At 45.5% G+C, this 22,711-nt stretch overlaps 2 protein-coding genes across 3 annotated transcripts in view; one reads left to right on the top strand and one right to left on the bottom strand.

The window, feature by feature from the left end:
* The window catches only part of TMEM266 (transmembrane protein 266), a 93,251-nt gene extending 74,289 nt beyond the window's left edge, over positions 1–18,962 (bottom strand). The window contains exons 1-2 of one of the 2 annotated variants that reach the window (XM_073579342.1): positions 18,824–18,962; positions 8,557–8,653 (exon numbers count right to left, since the gene is read on the bottom strand). In XM_073579342.1, the coding sequence (XP_073435443.1) occupies positions 8,557–8,570 (14 nt within the window). In that variant the 5' untranslated portion in view covers positions 8,571–8,653; positions 18,824–18,962. Of the gene's footprint in view, positions 1–8,556; positions 8,654–18,737; positions 18,759–18,823 lie in introns of those variants that run through there. The other variant, XM_073579343.1, reaches the window with a different exon arrangement.
* NRG4 (neuregulin 4) overlaps positions 18,869–22,711 on the top strand; it is a 121,652-nt gene continuing 117,809 nt past the window's right edge. The window contains exon 1 of the mRNA XM_073579344.1: positions 18,869–19,006. The gene's annotated coding sequence lies outside the window, so the exon portion shown is untranslated. The remainder of the gene's footprint in view (positions 19,007–22,711) is intronic.

Below are 22,711 nucleotides of genomic sequence, written 5' to 3'. Positions count from 1 at the left end.
ATCATATTTTTTCCACAAAAATGATCTTTTCACCCTCAATTCTTATTTTTCCAAGGGTAACAGGACCCTAAAAGTTATTGTGCAATTTGTCCTGAGTACGCTGATACCCCACATGTGGGGGTAAACCACTATTTGGGCGCATGGCAGAGCTCGGAAGGGAAGCAGCGCCATTTGACGTTTTGTGCTGGAATTGAGATCGGACTCCATGTCGCGTTTGGAAAACCCCTGATGTACCAAAACAGTGGAAACCCCCCACAAATGACACCATTTTGGAAACTAGACCCCCTAAGGAACTTATCTAGATGTGTGGTGAGAACTTTGAACCCCCATGGGCTTCACAGAAGTTTATAACATAAAGCCATACAATTAAAAAATCATATTTTTTCCACAAAAATGATCTTTTCACCCTCAATTCTTATTTTTCCAAGGGTAACAGGACCCTAAAAGTTATTGTGCAATTTGTCCTGAGTACGCTGATACCCCACATGTGGGGGTAAACCACTATTTGGGCGAATGGCAGAGCTCGGAAGGGAAGCAGCGCCATTAGACGTTTTGTGCTGGAATTGAGATCGGACTCCATGTCGCGTTTGGAAAACCCCTGATGTACCAAAACAGTGGAAACCCCCCACAAATGACACCATTTTGGAAACTAGACCCCCCAAGGAACTTATCTAGATGTGTGGTGAGCACTTTGAACCCCCCAGTGCTTCACAGAAGTTTATAACGCCCGGGCGTGAAAATAAAAAATTCGTATTTTTTCCACAAACATGATCTTTTAGTCACCATTTTTTTATTTTCCCAAGGGTACCAGGAGAAATTGGACCTTAAAAGTTGTTGTCCAATTTGTCCTGAGTATGCTGATACCCCATATGTGGGAGAAAACTACTGTATTGGCACACGTCGGGGCTCGGAAGGGAAGTAGTGACGTTTTGGAATGCAGACTTTGATGGAATGGTCTGCGGGTGTCATGTTGCCTTTGGAGAGCCCCTAATGTACCTAAACAGTGGAAACCCCCCACAAATGACACCATTTTGTAAACTAGACCCCCCAAGGAACTTATCTAGATGTGTGGTGAGCACTTTGAACCCCCAGTGCTTCACAGAAGTTTATAACGCCCGGGCGTGAAAGTAAAAAATTCGTATTTTTTCCACAAACATGATCTTTTAGTCACCATTTTTTTATTTTCCCAAGGGTACCAGGAGAAATTGGACCTTAAAAGTTGTTGTCCAATTTGTCCTGAGCATGCTGATACCCCATATGTGGGAGAAAACTACTGTATTGGCACACGTCGGGGCTCGGAAGGGAAGTAGTGACGTTTTGGAATGCAGACTTTGATGGAATGGTCTGCGGGTGTCATGTTGCCTTTGGAGAGCCCCTAATGTACCTAAACAGTGGAAACCCCCCACAAATGACACCATTTTGTAAACTAGACCCCCCAAGGAACTTATCTAGATGTGTGGTGAGCACTTTGAACCCCCCAGTGCTTCACAGAAGTTTATAATGCCCGGGCGTGAAAATAAAAAATTCGTATTTTTTCCACAAACATGATCTTTTAGTCACCATTTTTTTATTTTCCCAAGGGTACCAGGAGAAATTGGACCCCAAAAGTTGTTGTCCAATTTGTCCTGAGTATGCTGATACCCCATATGTGGGAGAAAACTACTGTATGGGCACACGTCGGGGCTCGGAAGGGAAGTAGTGACGTTTTGGAATGCAGACTTTGATGGAATGGTCTGCGGGTGTCATGTTGCCTTTGGAGAGCCCCTAATGTACCTAAACAGTGGAAACCCCCCACAAATGACCCCATTTTGAAAACTAGACCCACTAAGGAACTTATCTAGATGTGAGGTGAGCACTTTGAACCCCCAAGGGCTTCACTGAAGTTTATAATGCCAGGGCATGAAAATAAAAAAATCGTATTTTTTCCAGAAACATGATCAATTAGTCCCCAATTTTTTCATTTTCCCAAGGGTAACAGGAGAAATTGGACCCCAAAAGTTGTTTTCCAATTTGGCCTGAGTACGCTGACACCCCATATGTGGGAGAAAACTACTGTATGGACACACGTCTGGGCTCGGAAGGGAAGCAGTGACGTTTTGGAATGCAGACTTTGATGGAATGGTCTGCGGGTGTCATGTGCGTTTGGAGAGCCCCTGATGTACCTAAACTATTGAAACTCCCCACATGTGACCCCATTTTGGACACTAGACCCCCCACGGAACTTATCTAGATGTGTGGTGAGCACTTTGAACCCCCAAGTGTTTCACAGAAGTTTATAACACTCGGACGTGAAAATAAAAAAATCATTTTTTTCCACAAAAATGATATTTTTGCCCCCAATTTTTTATTTTCCTAAGGGTAACAGGAGAAATTGGACCCCAAAAATTGTTTTGTAATTTGTCCTGAGTAGGCTGATACCCTACATGTGGGGGTAAAACACTGTTTGGGCGCATGTCAGAGCTTGGAAGGGAAGGAGCACCATTTGACTTTTTCAACTCAGAATTGGCTGGAATTGAGATCAGACGCCATGTTGCATTTGGAGAGCCCCTGATGTGCCCAAACAGTGGAAACTCCCAATTATAACTCCAACCCTAACCCCAACACACCCCTAACCCTAATCTGAGCCCTAACCCTAGCCCTAACCCTAGCCCTAACCCTAGCCCTAACCCTAGCCCTAGCCCTAACCCTAAGGCTGTGTGCACACGCTGCGGATTTTGCTGCGGTTCCGCAGCAGTTTTGGCCGCTGCGGACCAGCAGCAGTTTTTGCTGCGGTGTACAGTACCATGATTCCCTATGGGAATCAAAAACCGCAGTGCAGACGGTGCGGAATTTTCCGCGCGGATTATCTGCGGTTTTCAATCCGCAGAAAGAATTGACATGTCAATTCTTTCTGCGGATTCTCCTGCGGTTTGCCATCTCCTCTATTGAGGAGATGAAAAACCGCAGGACAAAACCGCAGAGCAATCCGCAGGTAAAACCGCAGGTCTTTTGACCTGCGGTTTCACCTGCGGACTTTACAAAATCTGCGCGGGTGAATCCGCACCTAATCCGCAGCGTGTGCACACAGCCTTACCCTAACGGGAAAATGGAGATAAATACTTTTTTTTTAGTTTTATTATTTTTCCCTAACTAAGGGGGTGATAACGGGGGGTTTGACTTACTATTTATGGCGGTTTTTATGTTTGGCGGCTGTCAGACGCTAAAAGACGCTTTTTATTGTAAAATAGTTTTTGCATCACCACATATTGAGAGCTATAATTTTTCCGTATTTTGACCCACCGAGTCATGTGAGGTCTTATTTTTTGCGGGACGAGTTGACGTTTTTATTGGTACCATTTTCGGGCACGTGACATTTTTTGATCGCTTTTTATTCCTATTTTTGGGACGCAGAATGAACAAAAACCAGCGTTTCATGAATTTCTTTTGGGGGGGTGCGTTTACACCGTTCCGCGTGCGGTAAAATTGATAAAGCGGTTTTATTCTTCTGGTCAGTACGGTTACAGCGATACCTCATTTAGGTCGTTTTTTTATGTTTTTGTCGGTTTTATGCAATGAAAACTATTTTATATAAAAAATAATTATTTTTGCATCGCTTTATTCTGTGAGCTATAACTTTTTTATTTTTTCGCTGATGATGCTGTATTGTGGCTCGTTTTTTGCGGGACAAGATGACGTTTTCAGCGGTACCATGGATATTTATATGCGTCTTTTTGATCGCGCGTTATTACACTTTTTGTTTGGCGGTATGATAATAAATCATTATTTTTTGCTTCGTTTTTTATTTTTATTTTTTAAGGGGTTCGCTTAAAGGGTTAACTAATGGGACAGTTTTATAGGGCTGGTCATTACGGACGCGGCGATACCTTATATGTGTACTTTTATTGTTTTTTTTTTTATTATTTCCAAAAAATGGATTTATTGGGGGAATATTTTTTTTTTTTTTTCTAATTTATTTGGCGATTTTTTTTAATTTATTTTTACATTTTTTTTTAATTTTTTTTTTACTTTATTACATAGTCCCAGGTGGGACATCACTGTCCTGTGACAGATCGCTGATCTGTCACATCACAGATCACTGTGACAGATCAGCAATCTGTCACAGGCATTGAAGCAGACTTCCTCTTGCCTGCGCTTTGCAGGCACTGAGGAAGCCAGCTTCCTCAGGTCCCCGAAGGCCCCCGTCGCCATCTTGGATTCGGGGGCCTGGAGGATAGGAGCCCCCCGCAGCAGCGCTGCACTTTGCGCTGCCGTGGGGGGCTCAGGGAAGCACGGAGGGAGCCCCCTCCCTCCCGATGCTTCCCTTTAACTCCCGGTACACCGCGATCATGTTTGATCGCGGTGTGCAAGGGGTTAACGTGTCGGGGGCGGTCCGTGACCGCCCCTGACACATAGTGCCGGGTGTCAGCTGTGATAATCAGCTGACACCCGGCCGCGATCAGCGGCGCTCACCACGTGGGCGCCGCTGATCGCGGTAGACGTACTATCCCGTCCACGGTCATACGGGCCCGGGTACCGTGGACGGGATAGTACGTCGGATGTCAGGAAGGGGTTAATCAAATGCACAATAGAACCGAACTAACAGGTGGTATAGATCAGGAAACCGCTTGTACTGCTAGTACATGTGCGGCAGATTTATGTTACACCGATGGCCCAGCTGTGCAACAATATCATGTCCCCAACACAATAAAGGCAAAGGGGCAAACCCCTTTAATGTTAAGGGGGCCGAATAATATTGCACGCTCAACTTTTCAGTTTTTGACTTTCCACAAAAATTTAAAATAAGCAATAAATTTCGTTCAACTTCACAATTGTGTTCCACTTGTTGCTGATTTTTCACCAAAAATTTACATTTGGTATCTTTATGTTTGAAGCATGATTTGTGGAAAAAGGTTGAAAAAAATTCCAGGGAGCTGAATACTTTCGCAAGGCACTGTGTTTCCCAAATGTTTCATATCAGCTTGGCACGGTCAATTTAGATAGATAAGGACATCAGTTTAGATCTGAGTGGAAAGGAGTAAGGCCCGGATCACACATGCGAGAAACTCGGACGAGTCTCGCATGTTAATAATCGGCACTCAGATCGGAGCGTGCTGCCGCATAGCAATACATGCAGCTGCACGCTCCGCTCCTGAGTGCCGGCGGCAGTGCCGGGTATTAACATGCGAGACTCGTCCGAGTTTCTCGCATGTGTGATCCCGGCCTAATGCGAAGTCCAAAACGTGCCTAAGAACAAAGTACCTTTATTCTCTTGTGTCCCTATAAATGGAGTTCTCAAATGATTGCATGATAGTACTAATGCCTCCAGGACATTTAAACAACCCAGTTTATAACAAACACACAGAATAATTCATGATCAATAAAGCTTTATTTACTCCATTTGCCAAAAAGCAACTGCCTAATACAGTGGCGTGTAAGAGTTTAGGCACCCCTGGTCAAAATTATTTTTATTGTGAACAGTTACGCAAGTTAAAGATGAAATGATCTCTAAAAGGCCTAAAGTTAAAAGATGACAAATTTCCTTTGTATTTTAGGCAAAAAAATTTGTTTACATTTTAGAAATGAGAAAAAGGAAAACGGGCAGGTGCAAAAGATTGGGCACCCTTATAGATTTGTGTGCTCAGGTAACTTTAACCAACGTTTCAGACCTTAATTAGCCGATTAGGGATATGACTTGTCCACCATCATGGTTAGGAAAGGCCAGGTGAAGCAAATTTCCCAGCTTTACAATAAAAAAAAAAAAAATCCTCTCCTAACCTTGTACCAAACAACAGCAGTGATGGGTTCTTCTAAGCAGCTGCCTAGCACTATGGAAATGATGAAGGGCCCACAAAGCAGGAAAAGGCCATTAAGAAGGTAGCAAAGTGTTTTCAAGTTGCCCTTTCCTCAGATTGAAATGTAATTAAGAAATGGCAGTTAACAGGAACAGTGGAAGTCAAGATAAGGTCTGGAAGATCAAACAAAATTTCAGTGAGATTTGCTCGTACGATTGCTAGAGAGGCAAATCAGAACTCCTGCTTGATTGCAAACAAAAGACCTTCGGAAAGATTTAGCAGACTCTGGAGTTGTGGTACATTGTTCTACAGGTCAGAGACACCTGCACAAATATGGCCTTCATGGAAGAGTCATCAGAAGAAAACCTTCCCTGCATCCCCAGCATAAAATACAGTGTCAAAAGTATGCAAAAGAACATCTAAACAAGCCTGATGCATTAGGCTGGGGTCACACTGCGTTGAGGCAGTCTGTTTAACGGACTGCGTTACACCGCGGTATAACGCGGTGTAACGCAGTCCGTTAACGCTGCCATAGACCCCCATTATGTGGCGCATCGCGACGTATGCCGTAAGGCGTTCCAGGAGTTTAGAGATGAAGGGAAGATTAGAGACAGGTCTATAGTTAGCGGCACAGTTTTGGTCAAGGGATGGTTTTTTAAGTAGTGGAAGTATGATGGCATGCTTAAATGAGAAGGGAAAAATACCAGAAGAGAGAGAGAGGTTAAATATTTTAGTTAGGTGAGGGGTGACAGCAGGGGAAAGGGACTGAAGGAGCTGTGACGGAAATGGGTCACTGGTGCAAGTAGTTGGGTGAGAAGATGCAAGGAGCCTGCTTACTTCTTCTTCTGTGACTGGTTCAAAATCAGAGAGTGAGTTAGATGCAGTGGGGGAGGGAGGACGGTGCATGGTATGAGGTGATTGGGAGATAATTTCCTGTCGGATCTGGTCAATTTTTTCTTTGAAGTAATTGGCCAGATCGTCAGCTCGGAGCTCCGTGGTTGGGGCCTGTACTCTTGGAAAAGTGTCAAAGAGACGTTTTGGGTTATTAGACAGTGAGGTGATGAGGGTGTTGAAATAGGTTTGTTTGGAGAGGTGAAGGGCAGTGTTGTATGTTCTAAGCATAAACTTAAAATGGATGAAATCTTCGGGTAGATTGGATTTTCTCCACAGACGTTCGGCGCACCTGGAGCACCGCTGCAGGAAACGTGTTTGCACCGTGTGCCAGGCTTGTCGCCGTCTGCGTTGTGGTGTTCTATTTATAGGGGGTGCAAATTCATCCAGGGCACTTTGAAGTGTTTCATTGTAATGCTTCAATGCAGAATCAGGACATGAGAGGGAGGAGATAGGGGCCAATGAAGACTGCAAGCTCTTCATAAGTTTCTGGGTGTTAATGGCCTGTATGTTTCTATAAGTCTGGACAGTGGGGGTGACCTGAGCAGCCTGGCAGTTCTTGATAGAGAATGAAAGAAGATTGTGGTCAGAGAGCGGGAGAGGGGAGTTTGCAAAATCATCCACTGCACAAAGCCGAGAGAAGACCAAATCGAGGGAGTTTCCGTCTTCATGCGTTGGAGAATTAGTAAGCTGCGAAAGGCCAAATGAGGAGGTTAGAGATAAAAGGTGAGTAGCAGATGGGGAGAGGGGAAGAGCAATGGGGATGTTGAAATCACCCATGATGAGGGTAGAGATGTCACAGGAGAGAAAATGTGGAAGCCAAGTGGCAAAATGATCCAGGAACTGATGGGAGGGGCCGGGAGGACGATACACCACCGCCACTCGCATGGAGAAGGGGGTGTAGAGTCTGACGGCATGGACCTCAAAAGAAGGGAAGACAAGTGAGGGTACTTGAGGGATAACCTGAAAGGTACATTTTGGTGATAGGAGCAGACCAACGCCTCCACCAGCTCTATTGTCTGATCTTGGGGTATGAGAGAAGTGAAGCCCCCCGTATGAAAGAGCAGCAGCAGCAGCGGTAGTGTCTGACTGCTGGATCCAGGTTTCAGTAAGAGCCAGGAGGTTAAGAGAATTAGAAAGGAAAAAGTCAGGAATGAAGGAGAGTTTGTTACACACTGAGCGAGAATTCCAAAGTGCACAATGAAGAGAGACAGATGACAGAGACAGACTTAATTTCCAATGTAAACAGTGGGTATCTAAAAGCTGCGCGGCTCTTGGATACCCGCTGTTTACCCTGAAACCAGCGTCGCTGATCTCTCGCTGCCATACGCAGCGATGAGCGCTGGCCAGCGGGAGACAAACAATCAAAAAATGGCCCAAGGACGATGGAGCGCGATCAGCGATACCCGGCAGGGGGGCCGGTCGCTGATCCATGTCACACACAGCGATGTCGCTGGTGAGATCGCTGTGGCGTCACAAAATCAGCGATCTCGCTGGCGATATCGCTGTGTGACGGGGCCTTTAGTGTCCTCCTAGTGGCAAACAGCATAACACCCATGGTCCTGTGTCCCCAATGAGGCATAGGAGAAAAATACAAAGGAAATGTTTAATCTTAACTATAGGCCTTTTAGAGATCATTTAATTATCAACTTGCTTAATTGTTCACAATTACATTCATTTTGACCAGGGGTGCCCAAATGTTAACATTCCACTGTATGTAATGGCTATACTTTTGGTTGTGTTCTCAATGTTAAAATTCCAGCAGTGAGAAAGAAAATTTTTTTTTAGAAATCTCTTAATAGTAATGGGCTCGGCTCACCACCTCACAGTTCAATCTGGGAGAAATTCTGCCCAACCAAAGACAGATACCTAGAAGTCTTCTGGTGATACTTACTGTGGGTTAGCCATGATAATTTGTGCAAAAACGCCACATTCATATTTCAGATGTTATTTAATCCAGACATGAAAGAAAATGTGACTCTTGAATCCATCTAGAAAATAAAAAGTGCGTTAACATATCCAGGAACGTCATACATAATAATTATCTAATACAAGTCCGTAATCTATAATAATATCCAATCTTCCTTCACAAAACTGTGCAATCAGATTGGACGTTCCAACCCGCATACAAATCTGCCTAGTAATGCCCCGATATACCACTGCAATAGCTAAGCAGGATTCTGGGAGAGTCTCTGGCAGTCATTTACAGACTACAACTATGGAAGATATTATCTTCAGGTTAGAGGCGCCACCATGAGATTAGGTAAGAGTCATCTTTAGCATAGCATAGACCTACATCCCTATGCCTCAGATAACCAGTCTGCACTCTCAACAGGTCAGTAGGGAATCCCACCTCAAGAGTGGGCAATTTGAGAGTTTGGTACATAGCATACAAGGAAACCTGTCGATCGATTATGGGCAGAATGAGTCAGTGCATGGCTGCACATTTGCAGGTAGGGATGTTTTCCTCTGAAACACTATGGCAATTTAAGATCCAGTCAGGGACTATAGGCAGAGAAAAGACTAGTATGGTAGCGTCCCCAGCTGGCCTCTTGCACTGCACTAACTGACTGACAAGTCACTCCTTATACACAAACATGGGAGAAACCCATCAATCACCTGGAGAAATGCAGGTGGAAACTGGAGTGACTAAATGCTTCAGATTTACCATAGTTCTCCTGCCTCATTTCCATATCAGTTCAAACACTGATTTCTCAGTGGTGGAGAAACACACTGGTCTTGTAAAGGCATTGCTGAACTTATCTTTGAAAGAGCTACATGTGTATATAAATAGCTTGGGAGTTGAAATCCCACTGACAGATTCCCTTTAGAGAGGCTCTTTCACCAATTTGAGCATGTTAAACTGGCCATATTATGCAATAGTGACTGCAATGCTGACTAAAATGTAGTTTTTATTTTTTTAATTTGTCCTCTCCGATGCAGAGATTTTAGCTTCTAAAGTTTAGATTATAATATAGAAGTCAAGTGGGGCGTCACGAGAGACTTGTCTATGGGGGCGTGTTCTTCTTCCCCTGTACGACTATGACCAATTATGAGCAAGAGATATGAAATGACTTGACTTACTGCATAGCGATGTTTGATTACAAAGTGCCGGGAAAATACCTCATCTTCTTCCAAACCACTTGGTATACTTTTCAACTGACCCCTGCAATACCCCCAATGTTATTTATGACCTTGTTTACTCTGCCTTGATCATATGCATCTAGCTCACTCTTAATTATGTCACCAAGATGAGCACAGACCACTCCCCTCTGCTTCACACCTGAATGCATTTTCTAGCAAATATATTGCAAACCATACATCTGCCAAGACGTCAGTCTGCCCAGTGCATCATATAAGTGTATCATAGAAGTGTGTGGAGTTATGGAAGAATTAATCCAAAAGGGAACTGAAGGTAACTGGATACAGACACTGTAAACAATATTTCTGTTTGTTTTCACTCTGACCCCTATAATCCTTCACTTTCTGAAAAAACCCTACTCTCTACACCTAGTAAGGAACTGGTTCTCTCTCCCTCTATCCTCCCCATCCATCTCACATCCTCCTCAGAACTGTTTCTCAACATACAATCCTCTATCTCCAAACACAGACAGCTCACTCATGCTCTTTCTTGCTCTCACCTACTAACACTCTCTCTGCTCCTCCTCAATGCCGGTGATATTTCTCCAAATCCTGGCCCTCCTCACCACATCCCCACAGTCATTTCTACCTCTCAACCATGCATTATCGCAATTTTCCGTAACCTCTCTAACATTATACCCATCCGTCCAGCCCCAGCTTCCCCAGTCCCTCTAAAAGCTCTATGGAACGCTCGCTCTGTCTGCAACAAACTTTCCTGCATCCATGATCTTTTCATTACTAACAAACTTTCCTTCTTCGCTATCACCAAAACCAGGCTCACCCCCTCTGACACTGCCTTTCCCACACCCCCATCACAGCAGCAAGCATGGTGGAGGAGTTGGTTTTCTCCTGTCAGATAACTGCTGCTTCACCCAAATCCCACTGTCATCCTGTTACCCTCCCTTCCTTTGTGGTGCACTCTGTGCGCGTCTACTCCCCCACCAACCTCCAAATGGCTGTCATTTACCGCCCCTCAGGGCCAGCCACCACCTTCTTTGACCACTTCAACACCGGGCTACTTCATTTCCTCCACGCTGACATCCCCACTATCATCATGGGCGACTTCATCATCCCCATTGACACTTCCCACTCAGCTGCCACTAAACTTCTATCTCTCACTTCCTCCTTCAGCCTTGCTCAATGGTCTTCTGCAGCCACTCACAAAGATGGCCACAAACTTGACCTCATCTTCACCCGCCTCTGCTCCCTATCTATCTCACCTCTGCCTCTTTCTGACCACAACCTGCTTGCATTCTCTTCCCTCTCCTGGTCCATAATCCCCACCCCACAAACTTGCACACCCTTGCAGAAATCTTAAACACCTCGATCTACACTCACTCTCTGAATCCCTTCTCCTTCTTACAAACATAAGTTCCCTACACATGCGGATGCTGATGCTGCCGCTTTGTATAACACCACAATAGCTGTAGCTCTTGAATTAGTCACCTCTCACACATACCAAATCTTGCAAAATCAACAGACAACCCTGGCACACCAGCCTGACCAAAGAACTGAGGCAGGCTTCCAGGGATGCTCAGCAGAGATGGAAAAGATGACACTCCAACGAGCACTTCATCGCATTCAAACAGTCACTCACTACTTTCAAGGCCACACTCACTGCAGCAGAACCCCTCTTCCTAACTACTCAGCTCTCCTCCTTCAAAACAAGCTGCTCCACCATTATAGAAGTCCAACTTTCCTCCCTACGATCAAGATCATATCTCACGACCTGTTCACTTGACCCGATCACATCCCACTTCATCCCAAACCTCACCACAGTCTTCATCCCAACTCTAACCCATCACTTCAACCTATCAATAACTGGTGTTTTCTCCTCATGCTTCAAACATGCCCCAATCACACCCATCCTCTGTGTCTAGCTATCGCCCCATATCACTTCTACCCTTTGCCTCAAAACTACTGGAATAACATGTCCATTTTGCACTGTCCTCCCACCTCTCTTCCTGCTCCCTCTTCGACCACTTACAATCTGGCTTCCGACCGCATCACTCCACTGAAACTGCCCTAACTAAAGTCACCAATGACCTGCTGACTGTCAAAGACAAGTGACTCTACTCTGTCCTGAGTCTCCTGGACCTGTCCTCTGCCTTTGATACAGTGGACCACTCCCTATTACTACAGACCCTCTCATCTCTTGGCATTACAGACTTTGCCCTATCTTGGATCGCGTCATACCTAACAGACGGGACAGTCAGAGTCTCCCACTCGCAGACCATCTCCTCACTTCATGTTAGGTGTCGAGTTTCCCCCACTGCACAGGGGGAATCTCAAGCCGTGTCCTCTGCGATCTCCCATTCTTCTGCGGCTGCAGAGGTTCCTGCTCAGCCGAAACGTTGGTCCCAGCATCTTGCCCAGGCTAATGCTAGGCGTATGGTTGCTCCTCCAGGCTCAGCTATTGTACCAAGCATGAGTCAGCAGCGAGCAGACGCTCCTGGGACTAAGTCCTGCTTTTCTCCTACTGAGGTCGGAGGTCACATGCTCAGTTCCTGTTGCTGCTCCGATTGGACCACCAGGAAGGTCCCGGAAGGCTGCAACTATAAAAGGATTTGCATGGCCGCCTGGCCATGCGCTAATATAGTAATGGATTATAGACCATGTGGAGTGAGTGTTGTATACATGTATGAATGTCTCTGGTGAATGACTCATTATGAAATCACTATCACTGGTACGCATGTGTTGTGTAGCCTAGCCTGTTAAGCGCCCAGGCTTAGGTGCAGGTAGGAGGCAGAGACTGGCATCAGCGTCCACTGGTGGCTTTGTCTGTATGCCACGGTGCATGTGGTCAGCACTCCACGGTAGCCAGCGTCAATTTGTGGCGTCCGCAGATGCAAAGCCGCACGCTTAATAGGTCTAGAGGGACTCTGACCCCGTGTCCTTGGGGCTGAGTTCTGTGACCGTTTACTGAGCGCTCTCTTGCCGAGCTCTGTGAGCTTAAACAGGCTCTGGCATTTATGTTCTGCGGTAGTGTGGCTCTGTGAGGTAACAGAGTCCGCTCATGTACACACCGGGTGACGTTAACCTGCGTGTGGTCTTCCTTAATACCGCTATATAGTGTCTGCCATTGCCATGGATCTCGGGCTGCGAACGCACCTTATCATCTTTTATTATTTGGTGCGTTCCGCCAGCCCTAACATCTCGCCCCCTATCTATCAGAGTCCCACAAGGTTCAGTCCTTGGGCCCCTGCTCTTCTCCATTTACACCTTCGGCCTGGGACAGCTCATAGAATCTCACTGCTTGCATTATCACCTCTTTGCAGATGACACACAGATCTACCTCTCTGGACTAGATATCACCTCCCTATCAAAAATCATACAATGTTTGTCAGCTATTTCATCTTCTTCTCTGCTAGATTTCCAAAACTTAACATGGACAAAACAGAGTTCATCATCTTTCCCCCATCTCACTTGACTCCCCCAATAAACCTATCCATTAAAGCAAACGGCTGCTCACTCTCCCCAACTCTATAAAAACATCAATTACTTACTCAAATCTGTGATGAAGGGCTGTTTATCCACTTTGATGCCAATTCTTATGCCCAAAAACCATTTAGGACAGGCTGGTGGGACCTGGGTTTGATGCAGGGCATCAATGTATCTGTATTCTTTGTTTGTGATCAGTGGCCCAAAGTCATTTAACCCCTTAAAAACATAAATTATTCACATCTGTGAACATCGGCTGTTTGTCCACTTTGAGGCCAAGTCTAATGCCCAGAACCCATTTGGGCCAGGCTGGAGGGTCCTGGGTTTGATCCGTGGCAGCACTATCTGTGTATTCTTAGTCTGAAATCAGTGGAACAAAGTCATTTAAAGGGCACCTGTCACCCCCCCAGGCGGTTTTAAGTAAAAGAGCCACCTTGTGCAGCACTAATGCTCAATTCTGTCAAGGTGGCTCTTTTACTTAGGCCTGTTTCACACCTCCGTTGTAGGCGGACAGCTGATATCCGCCAAAAAAGAAAATCTAGTCTTATTAATATTCCCTGCCTGCCACCTGTCTCTCGTAATTGTGCCCTTTGGAATTCTCGCTCAGTGTGTAACAAACTCTGCTTCATTCATGACTTTTTCCTTTATAATTCTCTTAACCTTCTGGCTCTTACTGAAACCTGGATCAAGCAGTCAGACACTACCGCTGCTGCTGCTCTTTTATATGGTGGACTACACTTCTCTCATACCCCAAGATTAGACAATAGAGCAGGTTGAAGCGTTGGTCTGCGCCTATCACCAAAATGTACCTTTCAGGTTATCCCTCAAGTACCCTCACTTGTCTTCCCTTCTTTTGAGGTCCATGCCGTCAGACTCTACACCCCCTTCTCCATGCGAGTGGCGGTGGTATATTGTCCTCCCGGCCCCTCCCATCAGTTCCTGGATCATTTTGCCACTTGGCTTCCACATTTTCTCTCCTGTGACATCTCTACCCTCATCATGGGTGATTTCAACATCCCCATTGCTCTTCCCCTCTCCCCATCTGCTACTCACCTTTTATCTCTAACCTCCTCATTTGGCCTTTTGCAGCATACTAATTCTCCAACGCATGAAGACGGAAACTCCCTCGACTTGGTCTTCTCTCGGCTTTGTGCAGTGGATGATTTTGCAAACTCCCCTTTCCCACTCTCTGACCACAACCTTCTATCATTCTCTATCAAGAACTGCCAGGCTGCTCAGGTCACCTCCACTGTCCATATTTATAGAAACATACAGGCCATTAACACTCAGAAACTTATGAAGAACTTGCAGTCTTCATTGGCCCCTATCTCCTCCCTCTCATGTTCTGATTCTGCATTGAAGCATTACAATGAAACACTTTAAGTGCCCTGGATGAATTTGCACCTCCTATACATAAAAACACCACAACACAGACGGCGACAACCCTGGCACACCCTGCAAACACGTTTCCTGTTTCCTGCAGCGGTGCTCCAGGTGCGCCGAACGTCTGTGGAGAAAATCCAACCTACCCGAAGATTTCATCCATTATAAGTTTATGCTTCGAACATACAACACTGCCCTTCACCTCTCAAAACAAAACCTATTTCAACATCCTCATCACCTCACTGTCCAATAACCCTAAACGTCTCTTTGAAACTTTTCATTCTCTACTCAACCCAAGAGTACAGGCCCCAACCACAGAGCTTCGAGCTGACGATCTGGCCAATTACTTCAAAGAAAAAATTGACCAGATCTGACAGGAAATTATCTCCCAATCACCTCATACCATGCACTGTCCTCCCTCCCTCACTGCATCTAGCTCACTCTCTGATTTTGAACCAGTCACAGAAGAAGTAAGCAGGCTCCTTGCATCTTCTCGCCCAACCACTTGCACCAGTGACCCACTTCCGTCACATCTACTCCAGCCCCTTTCCTCTGCTGTCACCCCTCACCTAACTAAAATATTTAACCTCTCTCTCTCTTCTGGTATCTTTCCCTTCTCATTTAAGCATGCCGTCATACATCCACTACTTAAAAAAACCATCCCTCAACCAAAACTGTGCCGCTAACTATAGACCTGCCTCTAATCTTCCCTGCATCTCTAAACTCCTGGAACGCCTGGTCCACTCACGTCTTATCCACTATCTCTTTGATAACTCTCTTCTCGACCCTCTCCAATCCGGTTTCCGCTCTTTACACTCTACTGAAACTGCCCTCACTAAAGTCTCTAATGATCTACTAACAGCTAAATCAAATGGTCATTACTCCATGCTAATTCTCTTGGAACTCTCTGCAGCATTCGACACTGTGGATCATCAGCTCCTCCTTACTATGCTCCGTTCCATTGGCCTCAAGGACACCGTTCTCTCCTGGTTCTCCTCCTATCTCTCTGACCGCTCCTTTAAGGCCCCGTCACACTAAGCGATCTCAGTAGTGAGATTGCTGCTGAGTCACAACTTTTGTGACGTAACAGCGATCTCACCAGCGAGATCGCTGTGTGTGACAGCGATCAGCGAGCGGCCCCCCTGCCGGTATCGCTGGAAGAAACCTCTGGACATTTCTTTGGTCGCTGGTCTCCCGCTGACCAGCACGCATTGCTGTGTGTGACAGGCGGGAGACCAGCGATCAGCTGTAAAAAATAATAAAAAATATATTCTCACCTTCCGAAGTCCCGTTCAGCCATCCTGTCTCTCTCCACGCTCCGGTCCCAGTGAGCCTTTGTACGAATGACCGTGAGACTTTGTTATCCCTCGAGACCGTGACATCTCGCGGTCATTCTCGCAAAATGATCACTGGGACCGGAGCGTGGAGAGAGGCAGGATGGCTGAACGGGACGTCGGAAGGTGAGAATACAGTAACTATATTTTTTATTTTTATACTATTTTTTACAGGGATGGCCAGCGATGCCGGGCGCTCAGCATCGCTGTACTGATCGCTGGTGAAGCTGTCTGTGTGACAGCTCACCAGCGATCACATAGCGACTTACTAGCGATCCTGACACCTTGATATCGGTGTCGGGATCGCTGGTAAGTCGCTTAGTGTGACGGGGCCTTTACTGTATCTTTTGCTGGCTCCTCCTCCTCTCATCTTCCCCTTACTGTTGGGGTTCCTCAAGGATCAGTCCTAGGCCCCCTCCTCTTGTCTTTGTACACTGCCCCTATTGGTCAAACAATCAGTAGATTTAGTTTCCAGTACTATCTCTATGCTGATGACACCCAATTATATGCTTCTTCTCCTGACATCACGCTTGCCTTTCTAGAAAACACCAGCGATTGTCTAAACGCTGTGTCTAACATCATGTCCTCACTATATCTGAAACTGAACCTGTCAAAAACTGAACTCCTTGTGTTTCCTCCCGCTACTAATGTACCTATATCCGACATTGCCATTTCCGTGTGTGGTTCCACTATTACTCCCCAGCAACATGTCCGCTGTCTTGGGGTCATGCTTGACTCCGAGCTTTCCTTTGTCCCCCACATACGATCACTGGCTCGCTCTTGTTATCTGCACCTCAAAAACATTTCTAGAATTCGACCTTTTCTTACTTTTGACTCTGCAAAAACTCTTACAGTTTCTCTTATTCATTCTCGTCTCGACTATTGTAACTCTCTTCTAATCGGTCTCCCTCTTTCCAAACTCTCCCCCCTCCAATCTGTCTTGAATGCTGCTGCCAAGATCATATTCCTCGCCAATCGTTACACCGATGCCTCTACCTTGTGCCAGTCATTACACTGGCTACCCATCCACTCCAGAATCCAGTACAAACTTATTACTCTCACCCACAAAGTTCTTCATGGCTCAGCACCACCCTACATCTCCTCCCTTGTTTTAGTATACCATCTTACCCATGCCCTCCGTTCTGCTGATGACTTGAAGTTAGCATCCTCAATAATCAGAACCTCCCACTCCGTCTCCAAGACTATACACGTGCTGCGCCAATTCTTTGGAATGCACTTTCCAGGTCAATACGATTAGTCCCCAATCCCCACAATTTTAAGCGTGCCCTGAAAACTCATTTATTCAGACTGGCCTACCGCCTCAACACATTAACCTAATCTATCCCTATGTGGCACAGCCAAAAGTTTTTATCATAACCAGGTTCCCCGCATCATGTTCCCACATGCTTTATGCATCTATTAGCCCTCTGCGTCTGTACTGTTACACACTTAACATTATGGCTGGTCCATACAATCAGGGCAACTGTTACCACCCACCTTTCGTGTCTCCCCTTTTTTCCTCATAGATTGTAAGCTTGCGAGCAGGACCCTCATTCCTCTTGGTATCTGTTATGATCTATGTGATTATTGTTATGCTGTAATGTCTATTGTCTGTACATGTCCCTCTGAAATGTAAAGTGCTGCGGAATATGTTGGCGCTATAGAAATAAAATGTATTATTATTATTATTAATAAAAGTAGTGAGAAAGGAAGAGAGAGAATTTTTGCCGCTCCCCGAAACGGCATTTCATAGTTAAAATGCTTCCCGGCGAGCTTCCGGGCATGCGCACTGCAAAATAGCGGACCGTCAAAGAAAAAAAAACATTGCAGTGTCTGTCTCATCCGCCCGGGAGACGCTGAAATCTTGGTGGATCCGTCAAAAAATGGGTGAGACGGACGAACATCAGTCAAGATCCTGTACTAATGTAAGTCTGTGGGGGAAAAAACGGATCCGCCCCTTTTTTGGCAGATCCGTTTTTTTCAAAAATTGGCGAATTTTGACTGACATCAAAAAACGGAAGTGTGAAACAGGCCTTAGCGTCCCTTCCACCGCAGAAATAATCGTTTATAAAATTGGCCAGACATACAAGACTCTTGACCGGGGGGGGCAGGTCTTTCCCCTCTGACACCGACGCCTCACATCCATCACTTATTTCGTCGTTATGTCTTTGCTCCGCCTCCTCTGTGTTCAATTTCAAATGCTGGCGCCTGCCCTGTAACATATTTTCTTGGGCATGCGCAGTTGGCGCTGCCCGTTCTCACATCACTTCATGGCCTGGCTATCGCACCTGCGTGGACGCGCTGCCAGAGATCCCGCCCCGCAGTCGCTTATGATTTAGTCACACTGCGGGCATGCACAGTAGTTCTCTGCGGCTGGGGGGGAGGGGGTGACAGATTCCCTTTAACATGATGCCAGCCAAGTGAATGAGAAACTCGAAGTGTCATGCACACGTTGAGCATTTTTGACTTGCAGATTTGGTGCTGAATATAATCTGAAACTCAGGCTACACAAAAATACATTGAAGCCCCTTAAATTAACGGGTATGTGACTGGTTCAGTGTGGAAACACAAACAGGTCCCCCTCACTGACCACAGCTCGGTCTAATTCACTGGGTGACAGGGAAGCTGAACATTCCCTTTAAGAAACCAGAGCGACATGTCAAGCAGTCAGCCGTCTCCAGCATGCGCAGCCGCCATTATGAAGGGTCCCGCTTCCCACCGCAGCCTTTCTACTCTCAGATCCCATGCCCCCCACAGCTGCACACAACACGTGTACCTCTGACACCTCACTCCAGCCCAGTGCCCGCGCTCTGCCCCCACTGATGCCCCACACACGTGCCATGGAAGGGTCACTCCACTCACAGAAATAGGACCGGCTCCTCCTCCACATTCTCTCCAAACGTCTCCTTGGAAACCACGACTCAGCCGCAGAACCTCCGCTAAGCCTCCACCACCTGACCAAGCATAACGGCCAATCAGAGAGCGCGCTGCGATCACGTGTCGCACGTCTGCTGCGCTGACGTACACACCGTCGGTTCACCTCAGGTGATGGAGCTGTAGTTCTTGTCAGCTGAATACAGGCGGCCATGTTGGATGAGGGCTGTTGTAGAGAGGCATTAGTGGGGATTATCTGCACTGCGTGTTGTCAATATCCCCCCTGAGCTCTAGGCGGGAAAGTGCGAGCGAGAAGCGCAACCTCTGCTTAGGGCGACGTGTCTGTTACAGTTGGTCTGTATAAGTGTGAACTGAGCAATGAGGACTTGTGATGTTATGGCTCCTGTACTGTATCCAGGTGTTATAACTGCACAGGAAAGTGTGTGAGTGGCGCCATTCAGACACCACAGCCTTTTAAGGCTTCTAGGTAGAATGTAATGGTCTCAGGTTTGGAGGATGTCGGTCATTAATGGAATAGGGGATAACTTCCCAATTGCTGGGGGTCCGACTGCTGTGACCCCCCCCCCCATTCCGACAACCAGGGTGTGAATGGAGCGGAGGTTGATCCTGAGCGTTGCTGTTCCGCCATTCACTCTTAATGGGACTTCGGCAACTAGACGAGCCCCACTGTGCTCAGCTGTCTTTGGCGCTGCCATAAATATCGACTCCATTCACACAGGGCTGTTCAGGGCGTGGGGATTAGTGAGGGTCCGAGTAATTCAGAAGTTATACTTCACCCTCTGGAATAGGGATAACGTCAAAACTTGAGAATACCCTTTAAAAACACTGGAAAAAGTGATATTGGGTTTAAAGAAAATCAGTAAATTGTGCAAAATTGACCTAAAATTCTATAAACTACAGGTATCAAAAAACACAATGCCAACAAAGCCTAACAGAGATATCCCAAGTGGGCATGTGACCACCTAACCAAAGTAAAAGGGTTAACTTGCAATTTAATGGGATCCAACAGCCGGTAACCCACTGCCCTGACAGTGAAACTTCGAAATTCCCCCATGGAGTGGAGCCATGGAGAATGGAGTTCCATTAGAATGGAGCATTTACATTTTTTGTTTGCTGCATGTGCATGGATTTCTGTAAGGCCCATCCAGATAAATGTGACAGATTAACTTCTAGTAAATGTACTCCTATTGCACATGAACACTAAAAGAAATACTGTTAAAATATACTTTAAAACCAATGTCTTGCCATATTCTGTAATACAAGCTGCATACATTAATAAATAGATTTTAGACCTTATATATACTGGAGATAATAGTTGTCAATAAAAATAAACTTTTAATGCCGCCCTTGGCATATGATAATGAGCCTAAGGCTGGAGTCACACTAACTTTGCAAAATATGGTCAGTATTTTACATGCGTAATACGGATGACAGACCCCTAAATAGTGCTCCGTATGTCATCCGTAATCAAGGTGTGGTCGCGTATTTTGCGCATGTCAGCATCCGTATGTAATCCGTATGGCGAGATTTTCTCGCAGGCTTGCAAAATGGACATATAATGGAGCCCTATGACAGTTTTAATAAAGAAATGAAAGAATAGATATAGACACATAGAATGCATAATATATATATATGTATTCTATGTGTCTATATCTATTCTTTCTTTCTTTATTAAACCCGTCAGTGTGAGTTTACTGTATAGCGCACTGAATTGCCGGCTTTGCTAAAAGACACCTGGTGCGTATTTCTCGCAAGTCACACGTGTGTTCCGTGTGTAATGCATATTTTTTGCGCTCCCATAGACTTGCATTGGCGTATTACGGCCGTAGTACGCTGACAATCGCAGCATGCTGCGATTGGCACGGAGCCTAGAATACGGATGAGAAATATACGGCTGGTGCAAGGGACCCCATAGAGAATCATTGGTCCGTGTCTAATGCGTGCTTTTAGCGCCTCTCTCTCGGCCGTATTCCTCGCCAGTGTGACCCCGGCCTAAGGCTGGAGTCACACACGAATATAAAATCGGTCCCATTTTAACGGGCCGAAATCGCACAAAGGTATCTTAACCAGTGATGCGTTTTTGATACGATTTTTCTTCATTGATGCGTCTTTAATTGCATGTAAGGATCCTTTTGACATCCGTCTGGCGAGATTTTCTCGCAGGATAGCTAAATGGACATATAATGGAGCCCAATGACAGGTTTCCGCACACAAACGAATTAATAGATCTAGACACATTAAATAAATATATATATATATATATATATATATTATACATGTCATAGAGACACATTTATATATATTTCTAATTCATACAGTTCTTAATTGCAGAATAGCCGCTAAAACATTTGCTGGCTTTTGTATAACATTCTCCTGCCCGACATGAAATGACACATGGTTTACATATAGTTAACCATTTCATTTCATGTTTTTTTTTTATTTCTATCACTATTAATTATATGAGGGCTTGTGGGTAAAATTTTGGACTTGTAGGGGTTCATTTAAGGGGTTAATTCGTTGTATTAAATTATGGGGACTCTCAGCAGCCTCAGTGACGTCAGCGGGAGTCCCTGCAATTTAATACAACGAATTAACCCCTTAAATGAACCTCTACAAGCCCAAAATTTTACCCACAAGCCCTCATATAATTAATAGTGATAGACATAACCATTTCATGTTTTTTTTTTTATGTCTATCACTATTAATTATATGAGGGCTTGTGGGTAAAATTTTGGGCTTGTAGAGGTTCATTTAAGGGGTTAATTCGTTGTATTAAATTGCAGGGACTCCCGCTGACGTCACTGAGGCTGCAGAGAGTCCCCATAATTTAATACAACGAATTAACCCCTTAAATGAACCCCTACAAGTCCAAAATTTTACCCACAAGCCCTCATATAATTAATAGTGATAGAAATAAAAAAAAAACATGAAATGAAATGGTTAACTATATGTAAACCATGTGTCATTTCATGTCGGGCAGGAGAATGTTATACAAAAGCCGGCTAATGTTTCAGCGGCTATTCTGCAATTAAGAACTGTATGAATTAGAAATATAAATGTGTCTCTATAACATCTATATATATATATAAATATATATTTATTTAATGTGTCTAGATCTTTTAATTAGTTTCTTTATTTAACCTGACATTGTGATTTTACTGTATTTAGAAAAAAAAATTGCCGGCTTTTGGTGCGATTTTTTTCACAAGTCACACATCGGGTCCGTTTGTAATCCCATTTTTTCTCACCCCCATAGACTTGCATTGTCGAATCCGATCCGAAAATCGGTGACAATCGCAGCATGCTGCGATTGTCTCGGTCAGAGGATCGGATGCGATAAAAAATCGCATGATGTGAGCTGCCCCATAGAATAACATGGGTTCGAATGCAATGCGATTTTTTATCACATTGCATTCGTCCGTTTTATTCGCCAGTGTGACTCCGGTCTAAGGCCAGGATCACACATGCGAGAAACACGGCCGAGTCTCACATGTTTATACCCGGCACTCAGGAGCGGAGCGTTCAGTTCCATGTATTGCTATACGACCGCACGCTCCGCTCCTGAGTGCCGGCGGCAGTGCCGGGTATTAACATGCGAGCCTTATTAGGTCTAAGAGGACTGCAGTTTACACTATGAAGTCTGTGACAGATCCTGTTTAACCACTTGTGGACAACTCAGAGTTGAAACATCTTGGTTGTCTGCAGGGTCGGCGTTAGGGGCAGGCAGACCAGGCAGCTGCCTAGGGCCCCCGCTCCCCCAGCTAGCGGCACATCATGCAGCCGCTATGGGGCCCGTGTGAGGCGGGGGGGGCAGAATCACTTGTAATGCACAAATGACGGTCAGGCACAGCCCGG

The sequence above is a fragment of the Dendrobates tinctorius genome, unplaced genomic scaffold (genome assembly GCF_039654945.1).
Source record: "Dendrobates tinctorius isolate UK_male_01 unplaced genomic scaffold, ASM3965494v1 ptg000062l, whole genome shotgun sequence".
Lineage (NCBI taxonomy): Eukaryota > Metazoa > Chordata > Amphibia > Anura > Dendrobatidae > Dendrobates > Dendrobates tinctorius.
This window is presented reverse-complemented; position numbering and strand designations above follow the sequence as displayed.